Genomic DNA, 14,510 nt, shown 5'->3' with positions numbered 1-14,510 from the left:
AATTTCTTTTAGTGTCTGGCTCCTCCACCAGATTGAAAGATCCTTGAGGGCAGTTGTACTATATTCTCCTAAATGTGTCAGTGTTTTGCAAGGAGTGAAACCTCAAAAAACACTTCTGATTGATCAGTTCTCACAAGGGATGTGTTGGTCTTGATTTGTTTTTGTTTTCTGGTTTCCTATTTCCTTGACTACCACTGCATCATTTGTTTGCTGCCCAAGTAGAGAATTCACGGTGTTTTCATGGTGCAGGCCATATATATAACATAAACTCAATATATATATATATATGGCCTGCACCATGAAAACACTGTGAATATGTATATATGCCAAATTAGACACAACAAGCTAACATAAACTCTCTCTCTCTATATATATATATGTATATATATATATATATATATACATTTTTTTTGAGTTTATGTTAGCTTGTTGTGTCTAATTTGGCACATCAACTGCACATCTTCTAGGGTTTATGCCTCTAAGGCAGTCAAATCAATGACCTTCTCCATGTCCTTGTGAAATGCTCCCTCTCTTTTGTGATGAAAGAGTGACCCAGAAGCATAGCTTAGCACTTGCATCTGTGATAAGAGTCACATCTTTGAGCCAGTATATGGACACTCAATCAATCAATGGTATTTATTGAGCACTTACTGTGTGCAGAGTACTGTACTAAGCACATGGAAGAGTACAATACATCAGAGTTGGTAGACACAGTCTCTGATCTCTGAGATTTGGGATTGCACAAGATGCAATCAGTGAAGTCTGTCTTTGCTGCATGTAGACTTTTTATGTTGGAGTCATTTACCTTAAATTGCAGTTGGTGACGTCTAGATAGCTGCATGATATCACATCTATCACAGAGAAATGCCCAATCATTGTTTCAGCAGGACTGTTTTGATGTTGTTGCTGAGCTCCCTGCAGATTTGTCTTTTTCCAGAGCTTAATGAACAACTGTCTTGGGAGTGAGAGATCACTTTTTGATGTAATAATTGTATATCCTGTGAGCTTGAAGTGTATCAGATCATCTCAGGTCCACCAGTCTCCTCCACATATGGCTTGCGTGTGACGGGGACTATGTTCTGACCTGATATTTTGTATCTAACCCAGTGCTTAGTACAGTGCTTGGTCAGTAGTAAGCACTTAACAAATACCAAAGTTATTATTATTATTAGTATTACCCACTTTGAAGCAAAGATTTCAGTTTGCATCTGAAGTGAAGAAATACTAACGGTAGTCAGTTCTTCAAATCAGCCAAAAGTTTTTAAGTGTTCAAAAGGTGGAAAGGACTGTTACTATTGTATATTTTTGCAGGTATCATAGTCATAAATGTAATTAGCTAAATTTTCCAGCATTGTGAGGGGTGTGAAAGCTCAAGTACATTAGCAGGAGAAATATTACACTCTGGAAGGGAGAAATGTAATAAAATAGAACACGCAGGTGCTATCTGTCTTTACAAAACTAATCTATGTAATCCCCATTCAGTTGAATTTTACTGTCCAAAACCAGACAAATCAATGTCATCTTACTCTCATGAAGAACAACATAATAAAGAGAGATAATGCTAGAAAGTAAATTTCATCATGATGGTAGTTTTTATCAAAAGAGAAGCTAACTGAACTGAAACCCAAAGAAACCCGAATATCAGCTGTAAATGAGAATAAAAAGGATACTTTGTAGCTCTGTGTGCTTTTCCATTAAAAACAATGGATCTCATAGAATAGTGGATTTGCATGCAGAAAATTACAGGATAAAACATGGGACTACAATCCCTCTCAGTGTGGAAGAATATAAAGCTTTCCAAATCTGACGTAGCCATTTTGCATTCTGAAATATTTACTCTGAGGACTAATCTAATTATTTTAATATTATGCACTAGTAGTAATGATAATATTTAAAAAGTAACTCCTATGTGCAAAATGCCATACTAAGCACAGGGAAAAAGCATACACAGATGAGATGGAGATGCGGATCTTAGCCTTCATAGGACTCCGAGCCTAAGAATAACGGGTAGGGTTGGAAAAGCACTTAAGGAAAGTGAACTAATGAAAAACCAAAAAAAATACAAAAAATTGATATTAGAATAAATATAGGAGTTACTTTCATGTTTCTTGCCATCCACACAGGGCTGTTGATAATAATTCATAATTATGGTACTTGTTAAGCACTTATTAGGTAACAAACACTGTTCTAAGAGTGGGGGTAGATAGAAGTTAATCATGTTGGACACAATCCCTGTCCTACATGGGACTCACAGTCTTAATTCCCATTTTACAGACGAGGTACCTGTGGCCCAGAGAAGTTAAGTCACTTGCCCAAGGCCACAGAGCAGACATATGGGAGAGTTGGGATTAGAACCCAGATCCTTCTGACTCCCTGGGTCATGCTCTATCCACTAAGCCATGAGAGTCCCATGTAGGACACAGGGACTGATTATCTTGATTACCCTGATTATCTTGTAACTATTCCAGTGCTTAACATACTTTTTCGCACATTATAAGTGTGTAACAAATACCATCATCATCATTGTTGGAATTATTGCTAATATAATTATTTGGTTTATGGAGGGGAATAACGGGTGCTACCCCATTCCTGGACATTTGTTCTTCTCTCAAACTGTGATAGAGTTGCTTTTTTATTTTGCAGGAGGTATTGGGAAATCAGATAATATATTGCCTTTTGCAAATAATCCCCTTGGTTCTCTCAGAGTTTATGCTTTGGTTAGCAGCCTAGTAGGGAATTAGGGATCTTCTCCAGAATGTGCCAGCCTGTTTGGGCTCGGTGTGTTGCATAACCAGAAGAAGCTACTCATGTGCATATATGCAGGCTCAGAACCGGTGAGTGCTGGACTGGCAACTTTTCTTAATTTGAGGTTTTGCAAGAACGCAACTCTAGCATTACAGGACAACCGGGTGTAAGTATAATTACTTTTTGTATATTTTAGGTTCAAGCTCAAGAAACAAGGTCAATGTCTGCAAAGGGCAGAAATATATATTTTGAAAGTATTTTCTGGTGGAAAATTTGGGACAAAATTTTTGTGGTGCAGATCTAACATTGGGAGCCAACTTGAAGTTATCACAGTTGTGTCATACCAGTGGAATTAATATTTGAAAAATGTCTGCCACACAGTTTATCTATATGACTTTCTTCTTCTATTGTGTTATCCCAAGTGGTTTCTACAGTGCTGTGCTCATAGGTGCACAAAAATACTATCGATCGTTTGAGAGATTGCAGTTTGGACTTTCCTGTTATACAGTCTTGTTCCTCTAATCTGCTGCCACCCTGGAAGGAATCAGAATCAATCAATCAATCAATGCTATTTATTGAGCACATACTGTATGTGGAGCGCTCTCTTAAAAACTTGGGAGAGTACAATACAGCAGAGTACACTCAGACAGGTGTGCCAGGGTGTGGCTAGTGTGTAATATGGTAGGCCTAGGTAAAATAAAACAATCTTCTGTCACCCAGATGGGATTTAGGACCTGCCAAAAAAGATTAAAACATTTCCAGCCCCCATGAGTTCCAACGTTCCTTGATGTTATGGTATATTCAGTTCTTTTGTAACGTGTATTTAGTATGCACTTTGCTTAGCTTACAGTTAGGAAATTAAGGGATGCTCTAACAACATAAACTTACTTGGGCTCAGTATTCTGGGTATCAAACAGTCTGTTTATGCCTGTGTGCACAGAATAAGTACTACATTGCTAGTTTCGCCTAATGCCGGCTTTCCCAAGAACATCATCCACGCGCATTTGAAGAGGACTGAATCAGTGTCAGGCTATAAGGCCTAGGTATATTGCTGGGATTACACTCCATACCTCTTGGTGGTAAACCAGTGGAATATCCATGGAGTGAAATATGTTTGTGGGATCAGTTCAGAGTCCAGCATCCCAGGGAGACAGCAGAGATCATCTGGGCCCTTAAGATAAAGAAAATTGTAGATTCTGAATAAATGTTTCAACTTGCTGTTTTTATTTTGGTCCCTGCAGACATACATTCATTTAAGAGCCTATTTTAAAATTCCCTCAGTCCTTTTACTGCAGTATTTAGAATTTGTTAATATTGATCATGACTGAAACTTGGAGAATGAATCTGTCCCTCCTATTTTCACTAAAACAAGTTGAGAGCAAAGCAGGATTTCATCACTTTTTTCTAATATTTTTCTAAACAGGATATCATTACTTTGTGGAAGGATTTCTCGATGCTCTTCTTTGTGGTAATAGTTCGGATGCAGGGTAAGTCAAAGTCATCTAATGCTTCTTGTAATAATTTTCTTTGTGACAGTGGGGCAATAGAAACCCAAGAAAGCACCTGCCAGTGGCAATCCATTACTTACACACTCGCAGATCCAAGTCAGCTTTTACAAGTAACAAGGGCTGCCATTTAGAAAGTGACAGTAGTAGCTAGTTGAGGGCTTTGCTATCCCAGGACTCGTGTGGGTCAGAAAGGGAGCTGGAGATATCCATGGTGGCAGTGGAATTTGCTAGGAAAACATCTCGCATTCTCTCAGGAGCTTCAAAAGCTGGAGCATCTTCCCAAACTAATCCTCCTGTCTCCCTGATGCTGAGGCATTACAGATCTTGAAACAACTCTATGTCTTCATGCCCTCATCACACTAGCACTTTGTTACAGTGGACATCTAACTTTGACTTTGCATTCTCAGCAGTCATTTCTAAAAGGAAATCTAGCTCAGTGCTTACACAGCATTTATTGTTGAATGGTCAAGAAATGGCATCGTTAATCCTGACAGATATTTTACTTTTCTTCCCTTCACTCAAACATGTTGTTCATTTTGGGTAGAAATCAGGAAACTAAGAGTGGTTGTGTGGTGAGATGTGATGGAGGCGATGCCTAAGAAAGATGAAAAAATACTGTGCTAATATTTAAGGAAAATATCGGAGTCAAACTAATAAAAGGAACACAATTTTCTACAATTTGGATGTTACAGAATTTGAATTCAAGAGAACAAGAAATGCTTGGGAGACTAATTCTCTCCTTCCATATAGGAGACAAATGGAGGGTCTCAACTTTGGGAAGGGACTTCTATATGAGGTCAAGTTGGAAGGGAGAGAGGAAGAATGTTTCCCTGCTTCTTACACACCGCACCAAGCAGGATATGCTAAGTCATTCTGCTGGACAGAATTTCCCTAGGGACCCAGATACTAGATTTTGTCATGAAAGCCTTTTGCTGCAAGTCCCTTCTTTTCCGACCCCCTCCATATGCCTCATTGGAGTGATATGTGGCAGGAAGGACCACAAGCAACTGTTGTCCTAGGAGTGATGCTTCTTGTAATAATTTTATTTGTGGCCCTACTGTTGGCTGAAAGTATTGGGTCCAGAGGCAATTTTTTAAAATATTGTCCCTGTCCAACGTAACAACATCCCTGCAAAAAAATCCATAATCATTTTTCAAATCATTGGATGTATTTCAGGTGTAAATTCAAACCCAGATTCATCAAACTTATTCTGACTGATTTCAAAAATTTTCATCTATAAAAACAGGAACAAAATATGATTTTATACTCACTCTTCTTTGATGAGGAGATGATATCTTGGGCTGTCAGAGTTTGTCTTATCTTGGGCCAGACCTAATGACTGTTAAAGTGGACCAACCTTTTGGGGGTCGGGTGGGAGTAGGGGTGGAGAACTGGGAAAGGATGCTAATCCCCTTGTCGCTCTAAAGGGTGTTGTGCTGTGCCCTCAACATTTCGGACATGGCATCCGCACATTTTTGTGCTCCTCTCGACTCAAGAGATCATTCAAAGATACTTATTAAGCACTTACTACATGCAAAGCACATACTAAGTGCTATAAGGATGATGCAGGAAAGGGAAAATGATCATGCAGAATGTTTTCCATTGAAAACTATTAACGATGGAGGCATCTAAAAAAGGAACACTAAACTGATTAGTATGACTCTATTACTAGCACAGAGTGATAGCAGAAAACCCTGTTATGCCTCTTTTCTTCTCCATTTGCAGCCAGTGCCCAGAAGGATTTATGTGTGTGAAAGCTGGTAGGAACCCTAACTATGGCTATACAAGCTTTGACACTTTCAGCTGGGCCTTCTTGTCCCTCTTTCGGCTGATGACTCAGGACTTCTGGGAAAACCTTTATCAACTGGTGAGAACCTAGAAAAATGAAATACTAAATATATTCAGGATCAGTTTTTTTAATGGTATTCTAAGTGCTGGGGTAGATACAAGCTAATCAGGTTGGTTGGTCACGGTTCATATCAATCGTATTTACTGAGCGCTTACTATGTACAGAGCACTGCACTAAGCATTGGGAGAGTACAACAGAACAGAATTAGCAGACCTGTACCCTGCCCATAAGGAGTTTACAGTTTAGAGGGATTGTATCCCACTTGGGACATACAGTCTTAATCCCCATTTTAAGATGAGGCACAGAAAAGATAATAGATTTGCCCGAGGTCACACAGCAGACAAGTGGCAGAGGCAAAATTAGAACCCAGGTCCTTCTGACTCCTAGGCCTGTGCTGTATCTACTAGGCCACGCTGCTTCTCAGTTGAGTTGTAAATATTACAAATTATGCACCAAAAGAACACTAAGCTCCAAGGCAAGTGTGCAAAAGAGAAATGAAGTGATGCAACATGTTGCTTCTGGATTGTCTTGCTCTAGCATCTACTACTGTGCCACTAATGTGCTGGGCTGGGGGGTGGGGGCAGATAAATAATTTATGGTCATGATACAGGCCTTTCATCTCTGTGAAAATATTAAACTGTCACTATTCCTATTTCCAGACACTCCGTGCTGCTGGCAAAACATACATGATATTTTTTGTCCTGGTGATTTTCCTCGGCTCTTTTTATCTGATAAACCTGATCCTGGCTGTGGTCGCCATGGCTTATGACGAACAAAATCAAGCCACACTGGAAGAAGCAGAGCAGAAGGAGGCTGAATTTCAACAGATGCTGGAGCAGATAAAAAAGCAACAGGAAACTGCTCAGGTCAATTTCACATAGCAAATATTCCTTCCTTCAGCGTTTTCCAGTTATCCGATGGGGGGAAAGGTTATACTTCAGAGAGACAGGCAGCACCTTTCACTGCATTACTGTGATTCAAACTACTTACCATGAACCTTTCTCACTGGAATGTTGGGAAGGTGAATAAAAATTTGTAAATATATTGAAAACCTCAGAAGGGGAAATGGTATCATTGCACTATATTTAGGTGATGTAAACTTACTTCTTTAATTAGAAGAATGCAAATGATGCTATCTTTTATTGGCAATCCAAACTAGGTCAGAAGGGATCGTGGGTAGCCTAGATGCAAGGCAGCAGACACTACAAGAAGTCCTTGAAGGTCCATTAATGCCTTGGTTGTTAGTGGACTGTCCTGCAACTTCCTCTTATTAAGTAATTATTAATAATAATTATATTATTATTGTCAATAATCGTCATAATAGTATTTAAGCACTTACAGTGTGCCAAGAATCGTACTAAATGTTTTTGGTAGATTCAAGATAATCAAGGTGGACATAGATTATGGGCCCCATAGAGGTCAGGGACTAAGTAGGAGAGAGTAAGATTTAATTCCCATTTTACAGAAGAGAAAAGCAAGTGGCCCAAGGTCCCACAGCAGGCAAGTGGCAGAGCCGGATTAGACTTGTTATAGTTTACATTCAGCCTTCTTTACCTAAATGTAGGCTATTTGCTAGTGAGATGTTTTTCTGCATACAAGTCTCCCACTGTTTTGGTGTAAGGCTTTAATTAATCTGTTTCAGATTTCTTTTGCGGATGTTGACACCGATGCTTAGTAGTAATGAATCCCTCAACTCGCTAAGTCACTTTAAGCCATATCACCAGTCACTCAGACCTACATTTGTGTTCTTTTCTGACTATTCTCCGATTCTTTAAACACGATTTGGCCTAAGAAATAAAAATGTAGGCATGTGAATTAATCAGGAAATAGGCAGGAAGGGGCCTTTTTCCCCTCAGATTTACAGAGCATCCTCCACCTTACATGGGTACCTAATGAAAACTGCTTAAGAATTAGTTTTAAAAATGAAAACGTTCATCTGTGAAATGGTAACGTGTTCTTCACTTCAACGTGGTAGGCAACAGCAGCTGCAGCATCAGAGCAGTCCCGAGAACCCAGTGCAGTGGGGGCGCTCTCCGAGAGCTCTTCTGAAGCCTCCAAGTTGAGCTCAAAAAGCGCCAAAGAGAGGAGGAACAGGAGAAAAAAGAGAAAACAGAAAGAGCAGTCTGGCGGAGAAGAGAAAGACGAGGATGAATTTCAGAAATCTGAATCCGAAGACAGCATCCGGAGAAAAGGCTTCCGTTTCTCCATTGAAGGGAACCGGCTGACTTATGAAAAGAGATATTCTTCCCCTCACCAGGTACACTACCCTTCTGACGTACTCACGTCCTAGACTCGCAGATTATCAATCAGGCGTATGTCTAGAGCACTGTTCTAAGCGCTTAGAGTACAATTTAATTACTAATAATGGTAATTTTCTCTAGGGAATAGGAAATGCATACATGATTCTATAGCATAGCAAAAGGCATAAAGACACAGACACCCAGCAGAGTAAAAAAGAAAAAATAAGATGGGTGGCTTCATTTCAATCATTCAGGTTGATTTTAGTTTAGGTATAAAAGTAACAAATTGAATAAAAAGAGCGGTGTGGGTATATTCAAATATTTACATTTCCTGTTCTAGTTAATCATGTGTACCATATGTGCACAGGTGACCTCTGGAGTTCAGAGATAATTCTGTTGATAGGAATTTGAAGGTGCTGGTGTGACTGCTAAAACTATTGTATAACTGACAATCCCTCACCATCGTACAATGTTAAAATAGTACAGACAAGGAAAAAAAAAGCCAAATGACGATCCGCCAATAATTAAAGAAATAATTGCAAGGAAATACATAGGGGAAGAAAGAACTGTAAGAAAGTCAGAAAGAGAAAAGAGGAAAACAGCCATGAAAAGAGAAAGGACAAAGAAAGGGCATTATCACCCTTGCAGGACATAGATGATCCCATCTGTGCCATCTCTTTCTGAACCCCCAACCCAAAGCTTGTCCCGTCGTGGTTTGGGGTGGAAGAGCCATCCAGTCAAGCAAAGAGGAATGCGAATCACACTCTCCTCCAATCCTGACTGGGTATTTTCATGTGATTTTCTCCGGAGGGAGGGTTGATATAACATTTGCTTCTTGTGTCGATTTTCTAGTCTTTGCTGAGCATTCGCGGCTCCCTGTTCTCTCCAAGACGTAACAGCAGAACGAGCCTCTTCAGCTTTAGGGGGCGGGCGAAGGATATAGGCTCAGAGAACGATTTTGCCGACGATGAGCACAGCACCTTTGAGGACAACGAGAGCCGGAGGGACTCCCTCTTCGTGCCCCGCAGAGAACGGCGCAACAGTAACATCAGTCAGGCCAGCAGGTCATCCCGGATGCTGGCCGTGTTTCCGGTGAACGGGAAGATGCACAGCACCGTGGACTGCAACGGGGTGGTGTCCTTGGTCGGTGGACCTTCCGTCCCTACGTCGCCCATTGGACAGCTTCTGCCAGAGGTGATAATAGATAAGCCAGCTACTGATGACAATGTAAGGAAGTTTTAAATAGTTTAGGCATGGCTGGCCCATTTTTCCCGCACCGGCCAGTGTTTCTACACAATGGAACGAACCCCTTCGGAATGATCCCTGGTTGGTCAAGCTGTGAATGCACCTGCATCTTGTAACCTTTTAACGTATCAACCAACTGAGATTGAAAACTCGAATTTATCCCTTAAACTGCAACTGAATGTGTATACTGGCAACTGTTCTCAGGATGAATGAGGCACCACCATTAAGTGATTTCCCTGAATGAATCTGTGTTACATACCCATCTGAACATGCTGAAACTTAGGAATTAGCATGACTTAGTGGAAAGTGCACAGGCTTGGGAGTCAGAGAACGTGGGTTCTGATCCTGGCTCTGCCACTTGTCTGCTGTGTGACCTTGGGCAAGCCGCTTAACTTCTCTGTGACTCAGTTACCTCATCTGTAAAATGGGGATTAAAACTGTGAGCCCACCGTGGAACAACCTGATTACCTTGTGTCTACCCCAGTGCCTAGAACAGTGTTTGGCACATAGCAAGCACTTAAATACCATGATTACAATCATTATTGCTATTAGTTAAAAGAAATCGCTGTCTGCTTTTCAGATTGTTTCAGCATTAAGTGTGAAGGTATCTAATCAACCCTCCCCTTTGAATTCTGTGAATATGACCCTGTTGTGGTCTTAGATATTTTAGGGAACACTGAGCTTAAGTAGATAGCTACACTGATACCAGTTTTTTAGTGCTTAAATCATTTCTCTTTACTGAAAATGCTGATATAGGTCTCTTGAGAAAGAAAAGCAAATGAAATGAAGAGGGCCTGGGGACCCGAATAACACATTCATTCAGACAATATGAAAAAGTGTCTGTACAGATATATTTGTTCTATTGGCATACAAGTATACAGATGGGTTATTTCTACAATAGTTTTGCCTTTCCGAATTGCCCACTTACTTGGAAATATATCAGCATGTTGAAGCATGACTAAGTCAGACTTATATTACTTATTGCTTTCCAAACTGTTGAAAACGTACTCTTATCCCCGGGCATCCTGTTCTAAGAGTGTTAGTGATCATTTGCCTATGTCAAGAAGCTTTAGTATCCTCAAATTTGGATGCCCCAAACAGATTGCATGAGGAAATATTTTTACATAATCTGTTATTTGTCCAATAATGTTTTCTAGTTGCTGAAATTACTTATTGCTTTCCAAACTGTTGAAAACATAGCCCTCTTTTTCTACATGTACTCTGATACCCAGCATTCTGTTCCCAAAATCTAAGTGTTCTGAAAACTAAAGGCTAGCTAAGTGTGTTAGCAATGATTTGTCCGTGTCAAGAGGCTTTAGTATCCTCAAATTTGGATACACCCAACAGATAGCATGAGGAAATATTTTTACATAATCTTTTATTTGTCCAATACTATCTTCTATTCGCTGAAGATTATTTGTAATAATAATTACCCACTGTGGGTTCATTAAAACAATCACATTTCCAGGATTGTTATACTAGTCTATTTCAAATGAAAATTTGTAAGATTAGGGAAAAAATTTCTCTAATTGTAACGCTAAAAGAAAAACAGTTTGGAAGTAGCTTGCGATGGTCAAGTTAATACCACGATAAGTGAAAAAAGTCTGGCATCATCAACTTGCATGGTGCATGTATTCTTTAAAAATCAACTAACTCAACTTTAGGTTATTGGATTATCACATTGCCCAAGATGATAATTTAATACGTTAGCATTTTCTTTTCAGGGCACAACTACTGAAACTGAAGTGAAAAAGAGGCGGTCGAGTTCTATACATGTTTCCATGGATTTTCTGGAGGATCCTTCCCAACGGCAGAGAACAATGAGTGTGGCCAGTATTCTAACAAATACCTTGGAAGGTTTGTAATTAGTTTCCTTTCTGACTACAGCACTAGCACAAAACTTGTGGTTTATGCTACAAATGCTCTTTTTTATGATATACTTTTTTTGTATGGGAAAACTTGTTTATGCTAGAAGGACTAATTAGGAAAAGTGTATCAAAATTATGGATGCTAGATGTTTCAACCCTAACCAGGCAATTAATAGCAATAATAATAATAATATTTGGTAAGAGCTTACTATGGGCCAGGCACTGTTTAAGCTCTGGGTATTGTGGTATTTGGTGCTTCCTGTGTGCCAAGAACAGTTCTGAGCACTGGGGTAGATACATGATAATCAAGTTGGATGCCATCCTTGTCCCATGTGGGGCTCACAGTCTAAGGGAGAGCAGGAACAAGTATTGAATCCTAATTTTACAGATGAAGTAACCAAAGCACAGAGAAGTTGAGCATTTTTCCCATGATCACACACCAGAAAAGTGGCAGAGCCCAGGACTAGAACTCATGTCCTCTGACTCTCAGGCCTATGCCCTTTTCACTAGGCCACACTCTTACTTGTCACTGTCAGGAGAATACTAATGGGTTGGATCAATCATTGCTCTGACCAAGATGAAATTATTTATGATCTTATGACATCTCCTTCAGTAGTAAAATATCACATGTAACCTACCTAATGTAGTCACTTCATTGTTACAAAGCCATGAAGAAGCTCAAAAAATCAAAATTTCAGAACTCAAATCTGCCCGTTCCTAATCAATCTCAGGGGTTCCAAAATTAATAGAGGTATTATATTTCTTTGAGATGGAGCAAGCATCTGTTTAAAAATGGATCTCTCTGGAATGGTGAAACTCGGGAAAAAGGCTCATTTATTTTGACTACGCATATAAAATATTTTGTACAAGCTATCAGTTTGTAAGGTGTTCTATAGAAGTACTGGGGTTCAGTTCTGTTAACAAAGCTTCCCTCCACTCCACTTTCTCCCCCTATTCTTTCAGGTGTCTAGATAAATCACCTTCCCTCCATTCTTGCAGGGGCAGGGTTCAGATGAGTGTTGGACATCAGTGCTGGGGTGGGAGGGAGAAGGAAGAAAACAGGCTTTGAGCTTCCAAAGTGTTAGGAGTTGTGCACTTGCTGAACTGTTAAATCAATAGGAAATATAGCTCATGTGTACATTAGTGATTAGGAAAAGAGAAACTAGGGGAGCCTAAGTATAACTGTTTTGATTTTCATCTACAGAACTTGAAGAATCCAGACAGAAATGCCCTCCATGCTGGTATAAATTTTCCAACATTTTCTTAATTTGGGACTGCTCGCCGTATTGGATACAAATCAAGAATATTGTCAATATATTTGTTATGGATCCGTTTGTCGATCTTGCAATCACCATTTGCATTGTCTTAAACACCCTATTCATGGCCATGGAACACTACCCTATGACAGAGCATTTCACTGAAGTCCTTTCAGTAGGAAATTTGGTAAGTATATTGACAGTTAAATGTTTTCTGCCTCAAAATTGTTTTAAGGAATAGTATTACCACAGAATCGATAACAGGGCTTTCTAGACCATTTTTAGAAAATTAGGAAGTCTGTGTGAATAGGCAAAGCTTAATCATGGCCCCCAGCAGACTTACAATGTCAACAGTAAAATGTTCTGTTGTGTGCAGTGTCCATAAAACCCTGCTTCCTTTGGAATGTTCTGGAAAGAACCATCATCTGAGAAAAAATAAAAAATTAAAACAGCAAGCTCAGGCATTGGGATTAGTGGCAAAATATGCATATAGGGTTGAATGACTCCTTGGCAAATCCATCCAGTGCCAATATAGTTATATCTTTTATCCTTTAGACTTCATAGAGATGGATGCAAAAAGCGGCATCGGGGGGTCACAGTTTGGAAACACATTACTTTCAACTTCTTTCATATGCAAGCTTTTCAGAAAATATTGTCACATTGTTGAAAAGCTAGTCAAAATTGCCTCCTGCCTCACCAGGGATAAACAGGACTTCTATAGCTCTTAAAATGCCTCTAATTTTTTGCTTCCAGGGGTCTGATATGTGTGCTGCTTTATTCTTTTATATGAATGCCATAAAATATTAATAACCATTTGTACACTTAGCTTACTGTGGATAATTAGCAACCCCCTATTTGGCAAGTTTACCACTTTCTTTCCTCTCCTATTCAAAAAGATAAATTATTAAGTTGTTTGTCCATTAGGACTGTTTGGTTTTGGATAACTCATTTGTTTAAAAAAAACACTAAGGCAATCAACTAAAAGAATTTGTGCATTTTCATTCGTGGTGTTTGTGGGAGGGAAACATAATTCTTCCTTAGGATATATCTTGTGCAAAATGATAATTTTGTACTTTCACAGGATTTTCCCTCATTCTGGTCAACAATGCCAATTAATATTCATGGAATTGCCCACACAATAAAAACAGTGCAGTATATAATCATTTATGGAGAACAGGTATTTAAAAGATAGAGATAACCTCAGTGTGGGCAGGGATTATCTCTATTGCTGAATTGTACTTTCCAAGCACTTAGTACAGTGCTCTGCACACAGTAAGTGCTCAAATACGATTGAATGGATTCATTTATTAGTTTTGTCAGGAAAAAAGTAATTTGACTGCCTCGGTCCATGGGCACAGTTATGGAGTTTTTCATCTTGAATATTTCTTGGTGATGGAAGGCACATTTTCTTTTTTTCCCTTCAGGTGTTTACTGGGATCTTTGCAGCAGAAATGTTTCTAAAAATAATTGCCAAAGATCCTTATTATTATTTTCAAGAAGGATGGAACATCTTCGATAGCTTTATTGTGACCCTTAGTTTAGTCGAACTCGGTCTTGCTGATGTAGAAGGATTATCGGTTCTCCGATCTTTCCGACTGGTAAGTATTTTATAAATAAGAGTTGTGTTTTTCTTACTTTGACTCTGAGCCTAATTAAGGACAGGGACTGTGTCCAACCTAATGCACCCGTATCTACCCCTGCGCTAAGAACAGTGTTAGACAAATAGTAAGCGCTAAAATATTTAACAAAAAAAAGTGGCTTGTAATGGGCTGAATCTTGAAAAAAACACAAAAAAGAAG

At 39.3% G+C, this 14,510-nt stretch overlaps 1 protein-coding gene across 6 annotated transcripts in view; it reads left to right on the top strand.

The window, feature by feature from the left end:
• The window catches only part of SCN1A (sodium voltage-gated channel alpha subunit 1), a 118,974-nt gene that overhangs the window by 72,359 nt on the left and 32,105 nt on the right, over positions 1-14,510 (top strand). For 4 of the 6 annotated variants that reach the window (XM_039913051.1, XM_029072105.2, XM_029072103.2 and 1 more), the window contains 8 exons: positions 4,169-4,232; positions 5,979-6,120; positions 6,762-6,968; positions 8,078-8,359; positions 9,195-9,569; positions 11,312-11,444; positions 12,660-12,898; positions 14,136-14,309. In XM_039913051.1, coding sequence (XP_039768985.1) covers positions 4,169-4,232; positions 5,979-6,120; positions 6,762-6,968; positions 8,078-8,359; positions 9,195-9,569; positions 11,312-11,444; positions 12,660-12,898; positions 14,136-14,309 — 1,616 coding nt within the window. The remainder of the gene's footprint in view (positions 1-4,168; positions 4,233-5,978; positions 6,121-6,761; positions 6,969-8,077; positions 8,360-9,194; positions 9,570-11,311; positions 11,445-12,659; positions 12,899-14,135; positions 14,310-14,510) is intronic. The other 2 variants (XM_039913052.1, XM_029072106.2) reach the window with 1 other exon arrangement.

Source organism: Ornithorhynchus anatinus, chromosome 9, assembly GCF_004115215.2.
Source record: "Ornithorhynchus anatinus isolate Pmale09 chromosome 9, mOrnAna1.pri.v4, whole genome shotgun sequence".
Classification (NCBI taxonomy): Eukaryota; Metazoa; Chordata; class Mammalia; order Monotremata; family Ornithorhynchidae; genus Ornithorhynchus; species Ornithorhynchus anatinus.
Note: the sequence above shows the minus strand (reverse complement) of the source record. Positions and strands in the feature narration are given on the sequence as shown.